Source organism: Scleropages formosus, chromosome 23 (assembly GCF_900964775.1).
Source record: "Scleropages formosus chromosome 23, fSclFor1.1, whole genome shotgun sequence".
NCBI classification, from domain to species: Eukaryota; Metazoa; Chordata; class Actinopteri; order Osteoglossiformes; family Osteoglossidae; genus Scleropages; species Scleropages formosus.
Genome location: NC_041828.1, coordinates 5,092,770 through 5,115,147, shown reverse-complemented (window position 1 = coordinate 5,115,147; position 22,378 = coordinate 5,092,770). Strand labels below are relative to the sequence as shown.

Sequence of the window (22,378 nt, the reverse complement as noted above, 5' to 3'; positions counted from 1 at the left end):
GCTAACCACCAGCTCGTGGGACTCGGATCTGCCGCGACGCCAGAGTTGCTGCACAGCAAGGCTCCTCGGAGTGGTGCAAATACCTCTGACTGCCCATGTTCTGAATTGGGGATGGTGGGATTCCACGATGTTTGTTTGTTTGTTTGTTCTTGTTGGTCGGTCTCCTAGAACGAGCTCTTCTGTTTCGTGTTACAGAGGAGGGAAATCCAGTCAGACTCCTCCCCCCCCCCCCCCTCCTCTGTCTCACTCTCTCCACTGGTACATAAGGGGAAGAGCTGAACGGGAGCCCGTGTGGAACGAGAGCCAAGTGTGTGAAAACCAGCAGCAGAGACGGCACAAACTCGACCGGGTCGCTCCAGCCAATCAGCTCGCAGCATTTCAACCGCTCAGGTAAAGTGTCGAGACCCGCCCAGGAGTCCTCGTTCCAACACTCCTCGCTCCTCAGTCATCGCTGCTCCGCACACCTGAGCGCACGCACCGCCAAGGTAACACTCAGCCCACTCTTCATAAAAGAGCTTTTCCGGCTTTCCTTCGAACCCGGGAGTGACGGGAATATCAGCCTTCAGACTGGTGATAGAGGGTGAATCTGGACTTTTCATTTTCAGCTCCGAGGTCGTTTGCAACCAAGGGCTGTGCTTCCAAGGTGAACTGTGATTGTCATATCCGTCGCAGTGAAAAACTTCAATGTTAAACACAGTTTTTACTTTTTTTTTTTTCCCTCCGCAGGATTTCTTACACTGTGCTTCAGTAAAAGTGTTATTTTTGCAGTTGCCGCTCGCTGTTTATTCTTTGTTTAAAAATTCCTCCAAGCTGTAAATTGTACTGTTCTCCTGGACTTTAGCTGCTGTAAAAGTGTTTTGCAAACAGATGGATTATATTCTGTATGTTTGTGGCTCATATAACCCGTGGGGGTCGTCGTGTTGCGTCCATTGCGGTGATTGTGCATTTCGGTTAAAGGGCTTTTTCGCTTTCTGACTCCATTAAAAATTGAGGAATGAATGAATGAATTAAGTTCATGTTTCAGTTTGTGCTTGTGCACCTGTACAAGGCGTGAAGGAGACAAAGGCAGTTTAGTAACGTCTGAGTCAAAGAGGCTGTGGACTCACTGGATCGGCCAAGAGCACGGAGTGGAAACGCTGGAAATGTGTATTTCATCAGTGATTACCGTGTTTTTTTTTTACCCTGCTCTGTGAACTGTAGAGACTGTGCACTTTGTTGAGACCTCGGTGAAGGAATGGCGGTGTGTAAACGGGCTGTGTGAAAACGAGTCTAATTTGCCCCCCCAACAGATACACGCACCAACCGTTCGAATTGCCATGGAGACCCCCGGCCAGAAACGCGTCTCCCGCAGCGGAAACTCCCCCCTGACCCCGAACCGCATCACCCGCCTGCAGGAGAAGGAGGACCTGAGCAACCTCAATGACCGGCTGGCCGCCTACATCGACAAGGTGCGTTCGCTGGAGGTGGAGAACGCCGGGCTGCGGATGCGCATCACCGAGTCGGAGACGGAGGTCGGCCGCGAGCTGTCGGGCATGAAGGCGGCCTACGAGACGGAGCTGGCCGACGCCCGCAAGACCCTTGACTCGGTGGCCAAGGAGCGCGCGCGGCTGCAGCTGGAGCTGGGAAAAGTGCGGGAAGAGTACAAGGAGCTCAAGGCCAGGTGGGGCCCTCGCGCCTCCTTCCGGTGTCTTCCCCGCTTTCGCCTCCTCCTCCTCTTTCCTGGCCCCTCACCCGACCTGTTGCTAGACACACTTCAGATGTGGATTTAGATGTTTCCAAGTGCCGTGGTCTGCGGGGTGTTTGACTTCCCGTCTGCTTCGTGTCCTTATTTCCCGCTTTTGCTCACGCTCGTACCTCGGCCTTCGGGGCTCACCTCAGTCTTTCCTTTCACGTTAATTCGACTCCTTCCCCTCTCGGTGCGGACCGTGATTTGACGTCCCTCCTGGCCAATCTAGAAGATGATCTGCATTTTTGCGTAGGGTGCAGCTGTCGTTCGGTCCCACAGGTTTTTCCACACACGGTGCTCGAGTCACAATGCGTCGCCGTCGAGCGCGAACGTGCTTTGGGAGAGCCGTGGGCCGTGAGCTTTGCGTGACGAATCCCGTGGCTGGTGAGGAGGACCGGCGCCGAAGAACGGTCCGGCCCGCAAAGATCCATCCGAGCTCTACCTGCATACGGTCCGGATGGAAGAGCCGTGTCCTGGCTGTGGGCGTTCCCCAATGAGTGGGTGATGTCGGCAGTGATGAAGAGGGACACAGAAGCTCGTGGGAATGACCCCTCGGGAATGGCCAACGGGATCCGTGCCGAGTGATCGGGCCCAGCGCTCAAGCCGAGTCGGTGCTTCGGTGTTCTTCTATCGCTCGTATTCCGAGAACCTCTTTCGGCCCGTATGGCGTTCGACGATCAGTACACGTGCGGCGGTATGTAGGGTAATCTCTCGGAACACATCCGTGCCCAGTGGGCCGCGGTCGGCTGCCCTAGACACAATGCGTTGATTCCTGCCAAGCGCATAAATAGAGTTAAACACCGGATTTGAGCCTCTTCCCCAGAGCAGCCCGTCGCTGTCGTGGGAAGCAGCGACTCGGAGGCACATTCAGAATCACGCAAGGCTCGTCGCCTGGCAAGGCCTGGGCGCCGGCCCCATGGGAGCCGAGAGTCGGGCGCAATCTGAGTCTGGAAGCGCGAACTGCACCACGGAATTCTTCGCCCACAAAACCGTTTCTTTTGCATTATTTTGGACAAAAGAGATTTTTAAAAAAATTTCCCTTCTCATATTTCCTCTTCCTGCTTCAGATTTGCGTCCCGTTGGTTCGCTGATGATTGAGTCTGTTTGCGATTACGGGATATTCTGCAGACCCCGTCCCGCGTGTCCTTGGGACGTTTGGCTCGGCCAAGTTCGACTGGAAGGATGCGAATGGTTGCGAACGCCAGCGTGTGTGCGCGGTCTCTTCCTTCCACTGCGTGGTAGCGCTGGCGTGTCGGAGCCACCTCACCGAGTGCGTGAGTCAGCGACAGGAAAGCCCTCGGCGCTGCGCGAAACAAGAATGTGACACCGAGACACACCCAGCGTGACACTGCGACACCACGGTTCTGTCCCTCCGCTGCTCGCCACGTGTTTGGCAGTGTTTGGTTCCCATGGCAACCTCGCACCTTTCGGAGGCCCATCAAAGTCGCCTGACCTTAGCGCTGTGATAACGATGGAGATGTTTGCACAGGATTATTTTATGGCAGGGTGGGTGTGCCCACTTCCTCCTTTGCCATTTCTTTGCTCCTAAGGAACTGTAAGCAGAGTTCACGTCTCCGCCGCTCATAGTTTGTTTCAGCATTAGCCACCATTTATCTGACGCCTTCGCCCAAGGTGACGTACGGTGTTAGACCTGTGTACCGCACTGTTCAGAATGACTTATCTGTTTATACAGCTGGGGATTTTGATGGAGGGGCGACACGGGAAATACGAAGATCAAGGGTACGGCGGACGGTGCGGGGATTGAGGGGGTGTTGCTGAGCTGCAAGGCTGTGTCTCTAAGCGCTACACACCCATTGTGTCCGTGCCACTGCGCGGTGGCTGTGCTCACATGTAGGAAAGCAGAATGTCAAGTTTTTGTTAAACCAGTTCAAGATTGCTCAATTTTGCAAGGAAAAAATACATAGATCTATTTGATAAGCAAGCTTTGAATTGCACTCCGTTATTAAAGGAACTGGTGTGGTACAGCGAGTGTTTGTGAAATCAAACCCCTTGCGATCCCATAGAACCCGGGTCCTGCTGCAAGGCATTGTGGGACAATGTTCGTTCACACCCCGATCCCCCAGCGGTGAGTCACCACAGGGATGCCTTCAGGTTGCCAGATTTGTCGTCTCCCATGATTCCCCAGGGCGGTAATACATCACCAAACTTTCCAAGGTGCTTTTTTTTGTGCAGCTCTTCGGGCCTCGATTGCATTCGGTAAAGGTGCCCCCCCCACCCCCCTTCACATTTTCTCGTTTTGAATGCCCTTCTCGATGCGTAGAAGGAGCCATAAATCTTAAAATAAGTTGTAGGACCACAGATAACTGGAATAAGTGGCCATTGCCCAGACCCGGTTACCTGGTATCGAGTCGATACGCATTCATAGCGGAGATTTTCCGTCAACCAAACAAGTTCTGTAATTACTTGGTGTAATTACAGATTTCCTGGAGTCGTGTTAATCCCCCACCAGGAGGAACCGCTGCCCACATACTGTACTGTACCATAGTAAGGATCCGCTCTTCCTCTTGATGTACCCTTTTTATTATGGTTACCCTTGTTACGGAGACCCTTCTGGTTCCATGGCACCAATATTCACATTGTCCTATGACGGACGCCTTGGGAAGTACTGTGAAAGTTTGTTCCAACTGTACTTTACTGTAGCTGTAGCGTAGTCCAGTCTATTTTGGGAGCAGAGACTAAGTTATGCCATTTGTGTTTCTGCTTCTGGAGCTATCTGAGGATACGCAGGAGGAAATGCCTTTATCGTGAAATTACAGCCCGTCGTCTCTCGGATCCTCTTCCTCGCGGTCGGCACCCTGGAGTCCCGTGCCTTCGCTGCACGCGATCATCGCTTACGATTCCCGTGCAAAGGAGGAGACGCTTGTAGTTCCGCGGCAACGTCCCTCGGTCAGGAGGGCGTTGTTGGGTTTTATCGAACCTCTGTGACGGGGGCGCAGTCCGTTTGCAGCGCTCTTGCTGCAATGGTTACGGCAAAGGAGGTCATCGTAAATGAACCATGACAAAGTCCTTGATCACAGAGTCTTACAGAACAAATTGATTATGTCATATTATAGTCCTCATTGAAACCTGTTACAGAGTGTGAGCTCACAAAGATCCCACCCATCGCTCAGAATATTCACGTACGCAGCCGTAATATCGTCCCGTATGCGTGTCTGGTCCGTTTCACTGCAGACTGCTCCGCCAGCGGGGGGTTTGGCCGGTGCCCACTGTGTGGCGGGTCTGGGGTTCGAGTCCCGCTTGTGGTACCTTGCGACGGATTGGGTTAGGATTAGGGTTAGCTAGCTTCCTGTCCTGGGTGTGTCCCCTCCCCCCCGGGCCCTGTGTTGCCGGGTTGGGCTCTGACTCGCCGTGACCCCGCTCGGGACAAACGGTTGTAGACTTTGGTTGGTTGGTTGCCTCCGCCAGCGTAGCGAATGCCTGGAGATGACGGTGGGTACCGGTCGGTCCGAGCGCCTGGGGCTGCACCTGAGGACAAGGAAGCTTCCGGAAACGCGAAAGGGTTTTGACATCAGTCACTGGGACACAGAGCTGCCAAAACCCTGAGACTCTGGCAGCGCCTCCAATGTGTCCGTGTGTCCTGCGCCCGAAAAGCTCTCCGCCTTCCCGCTCGGCGCCGCTCTTCGTGGATTCGCGCTCCAGCGAAATTGGCTCCCTCATCTAGCCATAGAAACGGGTGGAAATGTGGAACCGTAGGCCTGTCGCTCGCTTTGAGTGGGACGGCGTACCAGGAATGTGAAGAACGCGGCGTGTGCCACGTGCTCGCTAAGAGAAGGTCTCCAGCATCCGTCCGGTCGTGTCGATCATCAGGCCTAAACAGGCACGTGCAAATACCGTCTGCCTCTCGACAGAAGGACAGAGAGACTCGAATCGAGCGAACGCCTCTGCTCCTATTTACGCTCCCAGTCAGCAGACGAAGGGTGTTCTCCCGCTTCCAAGAACCTCTTGCCGCAGGACATCTCCGTGCACCAAAGAGCAATTGTAAACTCTCAAGAAAGGCTTTTTCACTTCGGAGCTCAGAGGCTTGTGTGCGGAAACGCTTCTTTGGACTTAATAAGCGTCCCCAATGCGAAGCGTGTCTCGTGTACGTAAGGGAATGCAAGACGCTCTAGTAGTGTCCAAACGCACTGGCACCACAACTATTTTCAGCGCATCTCCTATAATGGAAAGATAAAAAGAAATGTACTCTTTATTAATTTCTCTGAAAAAAGGGAGAGAGACTAATGGGGGAAAAAAAAATCAAAGCTGAGCATTTTCGTGGGGGGGCTGAGCTTGGATAAAATTATTACTTTTTGATTATGCCTCTCTAAGTGTCACTTTGCTCGCTGCCTCGGTCCTCGTGGTTTGGATTCACGTCTTGGGTCATTATCCGGCTGCAGGACCCAACACCTTTGAGCGGGAGCCCGTTTCGAAACACCGGGTTGGACAGAACGCGCCAAAAACAATCACTGCTAGGAATGCGTTAGGGATCGTTGCGATTCGGATAAATAGATTTACGCAGCTACTCGTGTGACGAACGCTGGTTCACGTGGTGGAAAGAAACAAACCAACTGCACCGAATCTACGGCAAGTGTCTCTGTGTGCTAATGTAGTGAAAACACGGTATTTTCTGTGAGGTGTACGTCGCTTTGGAGAAAAGTGTCTGCAAGTGAATACATGTAAATGGAAATGTAAAATGCCTTGACGAGTTTCAGATTTCACGAGACGCCGTGCACGCGAAGCGACCCCAAGGCATTATGGGAGCTCCGCCGTGTTTGACGACTGTAGGGAGGGCCTTCGTGCCGTCTGTAAACACCGGGGGGGTGATTTGCTGAGACGGACACGGTAGATCCAGAACGAACTTTGCAAAAGGCACTTGAACGAGCCTCGGAATGTCTTTCAAAAGGGTTGTGTGGTAGAAAACAAGAAATGTTTGCAGACGTTAAAATGAGGCGTTCAAAGGAAGGAGCCGCAGCTGGCGGTGGACCACGGTACGGCTGTGGTACTACTGCTGGTGGCGATTAGGCACTGGAAGCAGGAAGACTGCTGTTGCATGGGGGGGGGGGGGGGGGGGTGTGTGTGTGTGTGTGTGTGTGTGTGTGTGTGTGTGTGTGTGTGTGTGTGTGTGTGTCTGGGGAGCATGGCTGGATCATAGTTTCCACAGCAGCCACTCCATCCTGGGCAAAGCCTGCTCAGTGACTCATCCCATCAAGACCAGGGCGTTGTCCCGCTCTCCCATTGGGTGATGAGGATGTGGGTGGGGTTCTGGGGCGGGGCTCCGGTGGGGCGGGGCTCCGAAGGGACGGCCATTTTGTTCCCCTCTCGAAGGAGCGCCGCGTAATGGTCTGCGCTAAGGTTGTTAGAACTACCGTGGGTTTACACAAATTTGCGCGCGAACGTGTACGCAAAGCATGTTGGCAAGCGTGACTTTCGAAGGCGTCGAGATGAGGAATGGACGTTGGAGTGCCTTTGGCTCTTAGATTAAACGTGCTTTTCCGGAAGCTTCCGAGGCCAGGGCTGCCAGGCAAACGGACGTTCTGGCGACCCGTGTTGCCGACAGCCACGTTTATTAGCGCGAAGCAGCTCTCGCGGTCGTGTTTGGATTCCAGCTTCAACCCCATAACCCGCCTGTGTACTTTGTGCCATGTGCGTGGCAGCATTTTGCAGTACGGGCCGCTGAGTTGGCATGTTTTTGGCCTGAAACGGGAAACGCTGAGCTGGACAGCAGCCCACGGCACCGAGTCGCAGCCTGAGCCGCAGCTCTTCCTCCAAAGGGCGTCTCCACCCTCCACCAACCGTCCGTTTGGCTGAGCCCCGAGGCCTCGGCGCGAGACGGTCGGCCTCCGGCTGTTGGCCGCGCTAGCCGTTACGGCTCCGGGCTCCGCCCGCACGCCTCTAAACTGCAGGCAGCTGGATGTATCCCAGCTCTGGTAACGAGCCCAGGAGATGCATGATTCAAAGTGACATTAAGTAAACATCCCCAGAGCGCGCTGCACCCTCACGTCGCGCCTCCTTTATGGTAATTTTGTGAGCAGCGTGTGCGGGAACAGGAGCGGAGCGACGTTCACGTGCATCCAGTTGCCCACCTGGAGACGTCGGTGTCCTTTCAGAGGGAAGCCCCGGACCGCGCCGTCCTACGGCTGTACAAAACTGACCGCTGGTCCCGTGCTGCTTTCCGCCGCTCTGCTTCCTGCGAGGGTCCCGGATCCGATGAGATTATCAGGAGCCGCACGGCGGAAGCGGCGAATCGCACGCAGGAATGGAGAGCTGTGCTTCGCGCCGCAGGGCTGCCAAACGCTACTGGATGCGGTCGGCGCTCCTTTACAGGTCGCCCGTTCTTGTAAAAGGAAGGTGCGGATGCAGGTAGCGGGGAGGGCTGGGTTGTGGTGCTCGTCAACGGTCAAGCTGGCCTCCTGGTCTTGGCTGTGGTTTTCCCGGTCGCGGAGCTGAGCCGAACGTCCCGCGCAAGAGAGGCGTTCGCACCCGTCCTCGGGGCTGGTCGAGAACGCGCTCACGTTCCCCCACGCGCAGGCCTGGCGTGCTCACCTCACGAAGGTTCGCTTTGTTGCCGGTCCACCGGCGGCGTCTCACTAAAACGCACGCGCACACACACGCACGAATCGCCTTGGAGTCGCCTCGCTGTGTTTGTTGGCCCACAGGACCCGGAGGAAATGGGCTCGTGGCACCGTCTCCACACCCCGCTATTGTTCCGAGCTCTTTAGGAAAACACGGTGCCACTCCACGTCCTTCTCGAGAACGTCCAACGGAGCCGCCTGAACAAACACGTCGGGTGACCGCGCGGTTCGGCCAAAGCGAGGCGTCCCACGCGTCGCCGAAACGTGGATCGTGACCCTTCCGTTGAACGGCTGCCGCGGAGGAATTGTGCTGAACTCGGTGAAACGGAGGAACGTGTCACGTTGGCGCCGAGGCGTCCGGGGGCGGCGATACCGGTAGCTCGTTATCGCTGTCGCTCGGCTTTCGAAAGTATCTGCCAGACTTTCCCGGATAGACCTGGATGCAGAAACGAAGAATGAATGATTGCTTTTCGACTTGTGCAATTTTTTTTCCCTTCAATACCGTGTTTTTGTTGCCGTGCGGATATGAACGTGGGCACTTTCTCTGATATCTCTGTTTGTCTCCAATAGGAAGGAAGCATTAACAGGGCGTATAAACAGGACGTAGGGTCTCCAACGAAATGTTTTGTTAATGAGTCCTCGGTCTCCTAGCGACGGCGTCCCGACCCCACAGAGCGTCAGGCGCACGCTGGACCTCGTGGTCCGAAACCACAGGCTGTTCGGGCGCAGCTCTCCCCTCCGCTGCGCTTTGACTCAAAGGGAGCTGACGTCTCTCTTCGTACGAGTTTATTTTAGGACCGACGGGCTGATTTTACCGCGTTCCTGGGGAAACTCCCTCCGTGGGACGCTGCTCAGCCCAGAAGTCCACGAGGCGCGTCTGCAGTCTGGTAACGGGTTGTGTGTTTGTGCCGTGACTCACCCTGCTTGGCAGAGCCGTGTGCTTTGTCCGCGTGGTGAGGGGTGCAGCGTGTGGGGGGCGCTCCTCGGGTTCTCTGGGAGGTAGCGGAAGGTTCTGGAAGGTACTGGAGGGTACTGGAGCGCCCCCTCGCTGAGTGGTGACTTCCTGAAAAGGACACTAATGATGTTCCCCGCACTCGTTTAGTGGAGCCCGCGGTAAAATGCCTTTGTGTGTGTGCACGTGTGTGTGTGTGTGTGTGTGTGTGTGTGTGTGTGTGTGTGTGTGCGCGCTGCGCTCTTGCAGCGTCTCTCATTCCTACTACTCTATTAGCACCTGTTTCCACTTGAGCCCCCAGATTTTGTCAGTTGTGGATCTCGAGCTTCACTGGGAAACTTTGTTGCTCAAAAAGACTCGAGTTTCATATGAGCTTTTATGAGTTTCCTTCACAAAACGGGTCCTGCTGATCTGACTCAGTGTGTATTCAGTGGATATGCGCAGTGTGTGTACAGTGTGTATGCTGTGCGTACAGTATTGTGTGCGTACTCTGCGGTATGCCGATGTAAATCTCTATGGCTGTTTGGTTCAAACCTCCGACTCGTTGTGAAGTTATAGCATTTGATCACGGACCTTGATGACTCATTCTTTCTGACCCCCCCCCCCCCCCCCCCCCCCCATTTACAGTAAGTTGCCCTAAACAGTGCATGTCTGCAAAGACTCCCGTCCTGTTGCCATGGCGACGCCGCAGCAACACAGACGAGCTTCGGTTAGATTGTGGCTTCTGCGGTCGCCATGGCAATACGCCACGATAGGTGTGAGTCACGCAGGGCTTCCTCTTCTCCCTCGTTTTACGTCACGCACAACGCCGCGATCCCGTTGCCGCAAGAGCCTCAAGGCCGCGGGTGTCTCTAGCGGACGAGTGCATCTGGTTTCCGTTTCGCTCACCTTTCCTCTCGTCTATATAGAGCTGGAAACACACAGGAAAGGGCTTCTGAAACACACACGTGTTCCAGCACTGATTCGCTGTGCACTCACACTCATATTGGACAGAAATAATGAACTAACTGGTTTCGGTGGCAAATCTAGATGACGGTACGTAGTTCCCCCCCTTTTACGGGTTTCGGAACTTAAGAAAAAGTAAGCGTGTGTGTTTGTGTGTGTGTGTGTGTGTGTGTGTGTGTAAATAATATGGTGTTCAGCCTGATGGCTCAGTCAGTGGCACCAACATCTGGTTTAACGCACATTTTCCCAGGGCGATGACACCACTAAACACACACACACACACACACACACACACACACACACACACACACACACACACACACACAGAGTCATCGATTTATGTGACGTTTCTCCAAAGACGCTTGGAACGTGAGGATTACACACTAATCCACTGACCATTTACCCATTTGCACAGCAAGGGGATGTTTACTCCGTTCGCTCACTGCGAGTACCGCGCTCAAGGGTGCTAGAGCAGGAGCGGGGATTTGAACACCTGTGCTTCGATGGCACGGTGACAGCGCTCACCGCCATGCCACCTGCTGCCCAATATTGGGACTTTCTCAACGCGTGGCTCTGGGATGTAGAGCTGCGTGTTGGAAACGCCACTTGGGCACCTTCTCGCCGTCACGGGCCGGGCGCCAACGCTGTACTACGGTACAAACGCGCTGAGTGAGCGACGCCTTGGGATCTGGCAGGATTAGCGCTCGGACGGACACGCCCGGGTGCGGTGCCCAGCCGAAGTCGCCCCGCATGCGCTGAGTGCGCGGCACCGAGACGAGTGCTCGCGGACGGGCTGCGACTTGCTCGCGCGCACCGCCATGCGGAGCAGGGCCTCCGTGCCGCAACACACCCCATATTTGCCGAACTTTGAGCATGACGCGCACACGAACACGCACACGCTACCTGTGCTCGTGATCCATTACTGCATTCTTGACTGCATTCTCGCGCACAGCACCGCCCAGAACAGGCTGGGTTCTAATCACTTTTGTTTTTGTTAACGATGTCGATGTTCGAACTGGTTCACTCTGGAAGCACCAGCTCTCCAGGCCACACATCATCAGTGGAAATATTTCCTCTTTTTCCACGTCGGCGTGTCCCTCGCCGAGCCGGAGGGGGTCCGCGGGTGAACAATGGCACGATTGTGATTGGAGGAGCTGTGAAACGTGTGGGCGGGGGTGTGCGTGGCGAGACGTGTTGCGTGACAGTGCTTGCAGGCACACGCAGACTCACGCACACTCCCAGTCCTAGTGTGTGAGATGAGCGCTGTAATACGCACTTATTCTTACTCGGACACGTGCGCACACACACATCGGGGGAAGAGTCCTAACCGTGCTGCGGTACCATACCTGGGATGTCACCGGTAAGGTCTGCCGCTCAGTGGGTCGCGACCACAAAGCCTGTCTGTGGCTCTGGAGCCGTAAGCAAAAGGCCTTCTGGGTAAAGGCCTCCATAAACGAGGGTGGGGGGGGTGTTTATTTTTACCCCGTCCTTCCTCTCCCTCACACATTTCTCGGTGTCTCTACTGTCTAGTCACTGACGGGGGGGCAGCGAAGGCGGCAGGATGGACGCCTTGTTCCTTTGCGGGTCCTGATCCCGACCCGTCTAGTGTGACCATCACCTGTCCTTAAGGGTCCTGGGGGTTTCCTGCCGTTGGCCGTGACCTCCGACCTTCCCTGATTTGCCGAGCGCTCCTTCGCATCGGTCGTAAATTCCGCCGAGCTCCGGCGTCCGCGCTCCACCGGCGACTTCCTGCCCTTGAACCTTTCGCTCTCCGGGTGCCTCGTGGTCCACGTCGGACATCGCCGAGTTTTCCTCCGAAGCTCTCGTCGGCCGATTGGCCCCGTGGTTTACCTGCCGTTACCTTCCCCTTTACCTCGCATAGCAAGGCGTTCACACTGTGCCCACCATGACGAGGGTAAAGAATCTGCGGCGATGTACCTGTCATTCCAGCACGTAACCACCCTGTTCTGTGCGTAAAAATAGAGGTTGCTATGTGTGTGAGCAGGTACGGTGGAGCGTCTACCGAGGACGGCCGCGGTAAGAACCAAAGCCCTCTCGGCGGCCTCTAGGAGCGCGGTACTATCATATGGTGCGATGGTGGTACACAGAGCTGCTGGCAGAGCGGGAAGGACATTGGAGGTCAGGAGGCCTGGAATTGATCTCCACGACAGATGGGCATCTTCCCTGTCCATGCGAACTCGACTGTGTTCGAAAGGACGAGGGGGACCGGTCAGGCTGGACCTCATCCTCGCTGGGCACATGTGGGGGGGTCGGGGGGGGGGGGGGGGGCATCACACGTTTTTCACATTTATTCATTTATCATGTCACTTTTCTCCAAAGTGACTGACGGTGTGAAGCCACGTACAATTATTTACCAATTTATACAGCTGGGTAATTTTACTCTAGCAAATCAGGGTAAGTACCTCGCTTAAGGGTACTACGGCTGGAGGTGGGATTCAGACCTGTGACCTTTGGGACCAAAGGCAGCAGCTCTAACCACTACGCCGCCAGCTGTCTTTTTTTAAACCACATTTGTGAATGTTCGACAGCTCCAGCGAGTTTGTAGATGATGGTGCAGCAGGAGGTTCTCGGATTGGACCGTGGGCGAAGTTGAACTCGTCGTCGCCGCCAGCGAAGCGAAGGGGCGCCGAACGTGCTGTTGCTCCAGGGGCAAACGAGTGGGTGTGGCGTGTTGCTGCTGCCGCTCACCTCCGAACTTCTCCGCAGGAACACGAAGAAGGAGGCCGACCTGGAGGCGGCCGTGGCCAGGCTGAAGGACCTGGAGGCCCTGCTCAACTCCAAGGACGCCGCGCTGACCACCGCCCTGGGCGAGAAGCGCAGCCTGGACGCCGAAGCTCGCGACCTTAAGGCTCAGCTGGCCAAGGTGTCACCCGCCCGCCGTTCTGCGTCCGGTCTGGCGGTGTCGTTAACGCGGTCGCGATCGGCACGTCGCGTTTTCCTTCTCCTTCGGCGCTCGACGTTCCGTGGCCCCACACAGCAGAGGGGTGTAGATCCACCTATGCGCTGCTCTAGCGGTCCTCCGTACAGCAGGGTCGGATCCTGCCGGAGTTAACCGACCGATCGATTAAAGTCGAAGCGTTCGTCGAAATGAATGGCGGAAGGTGTTTGGTTTCGCGCCGTTTGCTGACGAACGCCGAGACCCGAAGGGCGCAGAGTGAGGCCTCAGCTGGGGAATCTTCCAGACCGCTTGGACAAGAAGGCAGAGACAGGTGGCGTGGAGGTATCTGGTATCGAACGTCCAAAGTGTGTTTGTCTGAATCTTTTAATCCCATGTGATGCGGTCTCTGAGCAGGGGAGCGTTATGTGTGTGTGTGTGTGTGTGTGTGTGTGTGTGTGTGTGTGTGTGTGTGTGTGTGTGTGTGTCGTAACTGAAAAGTGCATCGAGGCTTTTCAATGTCATTTCTGATATTAAAATGAATATCGGTGACGTTGGGTTTAATCGCCACTTTTGACGGGAAGTACTCTTCTCTCTAAATGCTGTACTTTTGGACCAAGTTGAGTTTTTCGAAATTTTTGCGTAGATGTGATACAGTTTTGCTTCCAAGTGCTGAACGTTTAAAAAATAAAAAAATTGAGATGGAATTAGTGGTCGTGCCAAATTGGACTGTGTGTCACAAGCTGTTGGTGCGTCTTTGGCGCTTTCGTGCGTTTAATCTTCCGTTCTTGTCACGATGTCTCCGCGTTAAAACCGTTTCCCTTAGGCACAGCTGAACAGTGGGTTTGTGTGTGTGTGTGTGTGTGTGTGTGTGTGTGTGTGTGTGTGTGTGTGTGGGCCAGGCAGTCAGGGGTTAATGTTTCCAGCTGCTGCTTTTGTACTAACAATCATTCAGGAACAACAATTAAATGGAGAAGAATTTCCAGGAACCCTCCAAAAAAGCTCAGTGGCCTCCTGTGTGAAGCTGTACCGCCCCCTGCTGGTCATTTGAAGAACTGAAGCTGTTTTTCCACAAGCTGCTAAAAATTCAGCATCAGCATTAATGAGTGATTTGCATGAAACGGTAGTTGGGCTGCACAGCGACAGTGCGGGCGCTCCAAAGACGGCGAACGCTCCGCACCGCGCTCCCGTCTCCGGTGGAAGGAGACCAGGTAGCCATGAGAACTGGAGCGCGTCATCAGAGGAGTGCGTGCGTTTATGCGACCGTTGCCATCCTGCTCTGACCTTGCTGTGACCTGTTGCCCTGGCAGCTGGAGGGCAGCCTGAGCGACGCTAAGAAGCAGCTGCAGGATGAGATGCTGAGGAGGGTGGATGCCGAGAACCGCATCCAGACCCTGAAGGAGGAGCTGGAGTTCCAGAAGAACATCTGCAACGAGGTTGGTTCTCGGAGGCTCCTCGCCCTGGGGGGCATCAGAAGTCGCGATTTTACGGGTCAAGCTTGATTCCACGATGCAGCTGAAAACCCTCCTCACCATTCATCGGTCATTGAAGGCATCAACTGTGTGTGTGTGTGTGTGTGTGAGCGAGCGAGCGCACGCTGCGGAGTTTGCACCTGTACAAAAGCACCGGTTTTCATGCGTCTCCTTCAGGAGCTGCGGGAGTCGAGGCGGCGCCACGAGTCGCGCCTGGTGGAGATGGACAGCGGGCGGCAGCGCGACTACGAGAGCAAGCTGGCCGAGGCCCTCCTGGAGATGCGCGCCCAGCACGAGGAGCAGCTGAAGATCTACAAGGCGGAGATCGAGAAGACCTTCAACTCCAAGGTGAGCCTCCGGGGCGAGACGAGATTTGGGGACGGTCTGCTTTGCTGGACGCAGCTGATGATGCTGATGATGATGATGATGATGATGACTATTAGTGTTCGGTTCGTTTTTTTAGCTGAAATGACTGCGAGCGTTAAGCTCCTTACAGCGATTTACCTGCTTATACAGCTGGGTGATTTTTACTCTTTCGGATGAGGGTAAATACCTCGATCGAGGGTGTTGGAGCAAGCGGGAGGAATTGAAGGTGGAGCGCAAACCGCTGCGCCACCTGCTGTCCTTTTGAGGTTTGTTTCGTTGGCGAAGAGGCAGCGCTGCGATTTGTCGCGAGGGAAAGGTCAGAGGTCAAAGGGACGGTGTGATGATCGGCTGATGTCGGAGCCGGTAAACCGGTTTCCCCGAGGGATGTGACCCCGTGACCATGTGTGTCCCGCAGCTGGAAAACGCGCGCCAGTCGGCCGACAGGAACAGCCACCTGGTGGGCGCGGCCCACGAGGAGCTGCAGCAGACGCGCATGCGCATGGAGTCTGTGTCGGCGCAGTTGAGCCAGCTGCAGAAGCAGGTGGGACCCCACACACACACACACACACACACACACACACACACACACACACACACACACACACACACACACACACACATTCCCCGGCGGTACACTTTTGGTGTTTGTCGTACCGCTTCTCTCTGGTCAGATGTTCATTCTGCATGGAGTTGGCATGTTCTCCTTGTGTTTGCATGGGCTTCCTCTGGGTGCTCTGGTTTCCTTCCACAGTCTTAAGACATGTGTTGCAGGTTTACTGAATGAATGAATGCAACTTTATTAATCCCAAATGGAAGTTCACTTTGATTCCCGGAGTGTAGACATACACACGTTAAGTATTGTCCACAACCGCTTGCCCCAAGCGGGGTTGCGGCAAACTGGAGGCTAACCCTGCAACACAGGGCGCAAGGCCGAAGGGGGAGGGGACACACCCTGGACGGGATGCCAGTCCACTGCAAGGCACTCCAAGTGGGGCTCGAACCCCAGTCCTGCCACGCCACCGGGCCCCCCATGTTAGGTAACCAGACATATACACGTTGAAAAACGTATGCACCCTATGCCTCTGGGATAGGTTCCAGACCACCGTGACCCTGCGCTTTACAAGCGGTCGATGGAAATGGGGGGAAATGGTCCATATATTGAGAATATAGACGCATATTTAACGTCTTTCTTGTCCCAGTTCGTAGCCACAAGCAGCAAAGAGGTTTGAAATGTGCATCGCCCCCCCCTGTCCCCGCCCCCCTTCCCTCTCTCCGTCCAATGGGCAGCTGGTGGCCCGTGACGCCCGGGTACGGGAGCTGGAGGAGTCACTGTCCAGGGAGAGGGACGCTACGCGGCGCATCCTGGCCGACAAGGAGCGCGAGATGTTGGAGATGCGCCAGCGTATGCAGGAGCAGCTGGATGAATATCAGGAGCTGCTGGACATCAAGCTGGCCTTGGACATGGAGATCTGTGCTTACAGGAAGCTGCTGGAGGGAGAGGAGGAGAGGTTCGTGTGGGTGGGTGGGCGGGCGTGAGCGCACACGCACACACGCACACACGCACACACACGCGAGCACACAGCTCGAGCCAAGGTCAAACTCACTCAACAGGGAAGCCTTCACCACTGACGATGCTTGTAGTTTAATATTTCTGGTTTGGCGCAATGCCAACCCCCACCCCCCAGGCTGCGTCTGTCCCCTAGCCCCCCTCCGACGCGTGTCACCGTGAGCCGCACCACCGGTTCCGGGTCCCACGCCCGTGTCGTCAACTCGAGCGCCATGAACTCGTCGAGCAAGAAGCGCCGACTCAACGATACCGACAGCGAGGCCTCCAGCACAGCAGGGGGCGCCATGGCTCGCACCCGCATCACCCAGCAGGCCAGTGCCAGCGGCCGCGTCACCGTGGACGAGGTGGACCTGGAGGGCAAGTATGTGCGCCTCAGCAACAAGGCTGACCAGGTGAGTTGGGGGGGGGGGGCGGGTGTGGCACAGTAGCCATGGCAACAAGGAATTAAGCTCTTTAAATTTCTTTTCAATACAGAAAAAACATTTCCTTTTTCCTATTTCCTTTTAACAAAACAAGAGAAAAGATGGTTGTGTGTTTATCCCAGGTGTGATTGTACTGGTTTGGTACTACTGTAAGGTAAGTGTGTGTCTTCATCGTCCTCAGGACCAATTCCTGGGCAACTGGCAGGTGAAGAGGCAGGTGGGCTCCCAGCCCCCCATCATCTACAAATTTGCCGCGAAATTTACTCTGAAGGCGGGGCAGAGTGTCACGGTAAGGCGTGGTGTTTCACTGCACACCGGCGGCGTATATGGCCCGGCGCTGTTTTACTTGTCCCTCTTATTCAAATGAGAGGTGAGAACGTTCACCGTAGGAACCGAAGTCTCAGCGTCCACTCCTTCTTTGCCCCCCGCTCCTGTTCCCTCTCACCCTCACCGCTCCAGATCTGGGCAGCCGGAGCAGGCGGAACCCACAACCCGCCCTCTGACCTGGTGTGGAAGAGCCAGAGCTCCTGGGGCTCTGGGGACCAGTTCCAGACCATGCTGATCAGCGCCAACGGGGAGGTGGGTCACGACCCCTTCACCTCTCACTTTTCCTTCAGGCATGGAGCGACGCTCCAGGCTCCACGCAACGAATTTGTTCCGACACGAGACAGGAGGGTCTAAAGAGCCGTGTGTTCCTGTGGTCCATTAGGAGCATCTGGTAGCGTAGTGGTTAGAGCTGCTGCTTTTAGACCCAAAGGTTGCAGGTTTGAATCCCACCTCCAGTTATAGTACCTTTGAGCAAGGTGCTTACCCTAAATTGCTCCAGTAAAAATTACCCAGGTCTATGAGTGGGTAAGTAGGTAAACACTGTAAGAGTCGCTTTGGAGAAAAGTGTAAGATAGATGTTAAAACATAACCTTAATGACAGCGTTTTGTTTGTCACTCCATTCAAATTCCTTTTTTTACAGTGGTTAGCAGACAAAACCGCAGTATTCTAGTGGTGCAGAAAACAAGCGAAACAGATCTGGAAATGAACTGAAACTGAAAGTGGTGCCACACACAGAATATAATACTATACTGTACATTATTATTCCATATTAGCTGCTGTTTTAACACAAATAATATGTGAAACGAGTGAGAATTGTTAATTTGTCTTAATATTTGTCCTTATGGTTTATATGTCCAAAGACATGCTGTTCGGGTTCACCCATAGGGTGTGAGTGACAGAGAGTGTGTGTTCCACTGATGTGTGGATGAGTGACCCAGTGTAAGTAATGTATCTAGCAGTGGAAGTCTTTGGGTGCTCTGGTTTCCTTCCACAGTCCAAAGACATGCTGTTCAGGTTCCCCCATAGTGTGTGACAGAGAGAGAGAGAGTGTGTTCCACTGATGTATGGATGAGTGACCCAGTGCAAGTAGTGTACTATCTAGCAGTGTAAGTCACCATTGGTGAATAAGGTGTGTGGGCTGATGACACTACATACAGTTCATTGGAAGTCACTTTGGAGAAAAGCATCTGCTAAATAAATACATGTAAATGTGTCACATATAGGTTTGCAACTTACCGCAAGGTCATTGCAAAAGAATCCTGCTGTAAGTGCAGCACTACATCTAATGAATATTAAATTGCTGCCCCCCCCCTTAATACAGGAGATGGCGATGAGGAAGGTCACCCGAATGCTGCTCCAGGATGATGAAGATGATGAGATGGTAATTAGATATTTTTACTATAATTATCTCTTTTCTGTTGCAATTTTGCGACCTCCCCAGATGAACCAAAACCTCCAGTGCGTGTGTGTGTGTGTGTGTGTGTGTGTGTGTGTGTGTGTGTGTGTGTGTGTGTGAGTACTAAGCAAGAGACCTACAAGGTTCTCAGTACTGCGTGTCTCTCGGCCCTTCAGGCAGCCCACAGCACGTGCGGCGACGGCGAGTACAACCTGCGCAGTCGCACCGTGGTCTGCGGCTCATGCGGCCACCTGGGCAACCCCACGGTGACGGGCAGCTCCGCCGTGTCCAGCGCCACCGTCTCGCGCACCTTCCGCAGCGGCGGCCTACCCGAGGGATTCATTTCCCCCTCGTACGTGGTGGGCAGCAACTCCCCCCGGCAGGTGAGCAAGTCATGGGGAGTGATTTAGTGAGCGCTGTGGCCACACCCCCTCAGACAGGCCACGCCCTTCTGCTGGGATTCTGCGGGGCAGTGATGACAGCGGTACATCGGCAGTATTGGACAGACTATATGGGTTAGTGTGTAGACAGCTGCTGCCTTTGGACCCAAAGGTCACAGGTTTGAATCCCACCTCCAGCTGTAGTACCCTTGGGCGAGGTACTTACCCTTAATTTTTCCAGTAACATTACCCAGTTGTCCAAATGGGTAAATAACAGTAAATACCTTAACACTGTAAGTAAGTCACTTTGGAGAAAAGTGTCTGCTAAATGAATACATGTAAATGTGGATGGACCCTGTGCCAACCCTTCGTTTGCTGCCGTTGAACATTCGCTGTCCTTTGCTGCCCCCTGCAGAGCGGACCCCGGGCTGACAGCTGCTCCATCATGTGAACACAGCTACGCCTCGTTAGGAAGAGCACCCAGGTTGTGAGGGACCCTCACCTTCTTTTTTTTTTCCTTTTTTACACTTTTTCTATAAATGAAATTATGCGTTTTATATGTAAGCGTCGAAAAACAGACCTTGTTTTGGAGTAATATTTAGTGTCGCTGTGCTGTGCTTTGCTTTGCTTTCCGCATTGTATCATTTGCTGCTTTACTCTATGTCATACACCCGGGTTTAGTCAGGGGGGTGTTGGTTCCGTTCAGAGGCCACGCCCAGTCACTGTTCAACCTGCCATGGGCCGGCAGTCACAGGCCCAGAGCCACATGCAAGGGTTCAAACTGTGGATGTGATCTGGTTGTCATGGCAACCACCTAAACTCTTTTTTTTGGGGGCTTCTATTGCTTGTATTTCTTTGCCGTCTCTCATACTTGTGAACTGTGGGTTTTTTCCTCTGGTCTTCACCGAAGTGAACAGTAATTTAAATGATACGTAGTAAGGGGGACACATCGGATCCCTTTATTGATGCCAGCGACAGAATTATTGTGATAATGAAAAACTGTAATCTGGATGTTTACCAGATGCTTTCATAAATTGCAGGAAGTTTCAGAACAGTTCCTAGACGTGTAGCTAGTAAACAGATTTGAAAATATTTTTTATATCTACCGAAAAGCTGTTTTCCAAGGCCTTCAGAGAAATTAATTTTTGCCTCATTTTAAAAATGAAAGAAAGTTATGTGGTGAATTAATGGTTTAGTTCCTGAAAACAGCTTTATTTTTAATTACGGTACAGTAATTATAACAGAGCAGCAAAGCTGATTGCAAAGTACAGAGGTCCTTATAAAGGGGCTCCAGCTGCACTGTAAACAGTGCAAAACATTTGAACAAATGCTAATTAAGGTGGTGATCATACTGAGCACCTTTCCTGAGCAGTATGAAAACACTTGTGGCGCTGTTTAGTGGCCTTTCTGTAAATACTTTGGACTATTAAATTGGCATTTTCCTTCCATTTGTCAGGGAAAAGGCTGTCTAGACATTGATGGCGTTATTAAAATAGTGATATACAAAGTGATGACTGCATTACTGACGGAGAGATGCTGTTACAGGTCGACACCTGATTTATGGTACACGTGATCATGTGCACTCAGTTTACACTCCGGAAATGTTATTTTTGAAATAGGAATTATACTGCCCTGTGTGGGGAAAAATGTGTGGATTTTCACCACATCGCTTGGTGTGTGAGCACTCTCAGGTCCCGGGAGGCAGCATAGTCTACGACCCACTACCCCGATACATCCTGTTTTATTAAACCCTTTTGCTATACTGCGCCTGTGGCGCGGAGTGACCTCTACACTGTGTCCGTGGTGTGGGGACCATGGGGGCGATGAAGAAAATAGACAGAACTGCTTGCTTGCTTTGTGCAGTAGGGTGGAGATGGCCAGGGCTCTGTATGTGTGTGTCCAGGATCGCTTTCTCTATTATTACTGTTGTGTTGCATTAGAGCTTTAATGTGCCGACAAAGTGCCTTACAAGAAAGAGGAATGTTGTTCATGGGTGTTCAGGAAAGAACAGGTGTAACATGCAGTAAAGGAAAAAAATACTACGGTGTGGCTGAGTTTCATCAAAGTCACCAAGCTAACATATTACCTATTAAAAAATGCGAAGTACGGAAAAGGAGCAGATGAACAGCACCACACACCAAAGTGCGCAAAATGTGCAGTGAAACTTGTTGCTTGATAGTTAAAATGATTGTACAACAGAAGCACAGTGACCATGGTGCATTAATACCCCACCAGATGAGATCCAAGTGTGTTTTGAGCATGATAAACTAATTTCCTTCCTTGGAAATGTAGAAAAGGACCAATAATTTCTGTAATACTGCCACCTCTATTTTGCTGAATATAAGACTTGGACTATGAAAAGTTGCAGTGCTGTCAACTGATGATACTCTTGTCTTTTTTGGAAAACCCAGTTTCAGAAATTTCTGTGAAAGCCGCTTTAACCATGATTTTTAAATAAATAACTCCACAAACCCACATTTTGCTCTTTCCTTGATTCAGAGTTGGTGGTTGTATAGGTATTAAATGTAGTATTGCAGATGGTATGAAGATAATCTTTACTTATTGTAAAAAAGCACATTTAAAAAAGTTCCCATGACAACGACATCAAATGCTACTATGGTCTTTGGCTGGCAGCTCAAACATCCTGCATCCGTGGCAGCACTGGGGAAAAGCTCCAGTAGGAGCGAGGGCATCCCAGAGTACCAACTGAGGATCCCTCAACATCACTGGCTTCGGAGTACCTGAGTTTAGCCCGGGGTTGTACCACAGCAGAGGCAACACAGCTGAGCGTCAGGGGGCTCTCCACTACTGTCTGACCAAACTGCTGGGGGAAAGTAGGTGCACACTCACCAATGGCCCAAAACCAGTTCATCATCATCATCAGTTCATTGCTGCCTACCTGCCTAAACCTCCTTCCCAATGGTTGTAAAATCCCTGTAAACAAAACAAAGTAAGTACGTGGAGCAGATTTGAGTCACCACTTGAGCTACTTTGCAGTGGCCTCAGTCTAATTTCCACGAGTCACACCAATCCCTGGGATGGGGAAGGGGACACGCACCTCCGATCTCTAGGAAATATTTGCCCACGAAATTGGGGAAAGTGAGCAAAGGGAAGTGAAGGATTGGAGATGTGAACAATGCTTCTGCTGCCATCCACTAGGTGGTGGGGCGTTTCCACCGCTGCGTTGTGCCTCTTCTTGCCGCCCCATCCGTGAGCAGGATCAGCAGTGGTGTCAGCATGGAAGGTGGGGAGGGGAGGGGGCACGGCGGACGGGAGGGAGGTCGTAATGTCCTGGGATGTGACTGTTGACAGGGAGGTCGTAGTGACTCTGCGATGGTCCTTGTTCTGCAGTGCAA

General features: G+C 53.2%; 2 protein-coding genes across 6 annotated transcripts in view; one reads left to right on the top strand and one right to left on the bottom strand.

The window, feature by feature from the left end:
* Nucleotides 1-263: 263 nt before the first annotated feature.
* LOC108930411 (lamin-A-like) lies at nt 264-21,497 on the top strand. 3 transcript variants are annotated; one of them, XM_029248462.1, is made up of 14 exons: nt 397-485; nt 606-643; nt 1,290-1,660; nt 12,923-13,079; nt 14,402-14,527; nt 14,741-14,911; nt 15,345-15,470; nt 16,217-16,437; nt 16,615-16,888; nt 17,100-17,207; nt 17,378-17,497; nt 18,568-18,627; nt 18,819-19,025; nt 19,438-21,497. In XM_029248462.1, the coding sequence occupies exons 3-14, from the start codon at nt 1,317-1,319 to the stop codon at nt 19,471-19,473; spliced, it is 1,950 nt and encodes a 649-aa protein (XP_029104295.1). In that variant the 5' UTR covers nt 397-485; nt 606-643; nt 1,290-1,316; the 3' UTR covers nt 19,474-21,497. The 3 variants fall into 3 exon arrangements, with proteins under 3 accessions (XP_018601144.2, XP_029104295.1, XP_029104294.1); XM_018745628.2 differs by lacking the exons at nt 397-485; nt 606-643 and adding an exon at nt 264-390; XM_029248461.1 differs by lacking the exon at nt 606-643.
* LOC108930410 (platelet endothelial aggregation receptor 1-like) overlaps nt 21,417-22,378 on the bottom strand; it is a 28,134-nt gene continuing 27,172 nt past the window's right edge. For all 3 annotated transcript variants that reach the window (XM_029248459.1, XM_029248460.1, XM_018745627.2), the window contains one exon: nt 21,417-22,367. In XM_029248459.1, the coding sequence (XP_029104292.1) occupies nt 22,255-22,367 (113 nt within the window). In that variant the 3' untranslated portion in view covers nt 21,417-22,254. The remainder of the gene's footprint in view (nt 22,368-22,378) is intronic.

Coding starts and splice junctions, on each gene's coding strand:
- LOC108930411 (XM_018745628.2), top strand. CDS start 1,317: ATGGAGACCCCCGGCCAGAAACGCGTCTCCCGCAGCGGAAACTCCCCC. Junction 14,528..14,740: donor AGAAGAACATCTGCAACGAG/GTTGGTTCTCGG, acceptor CGTCTCCTTCAG/GAGCTGCGGGAGTCGAGGCG. Junction 14,912..15,344: donor AGAAGACCTTCAACTCCAAG/GTGAGCCTCCGG, acceptor TGTGTCCCGCAG/CTGGAAAACGCGCGCCAGTC.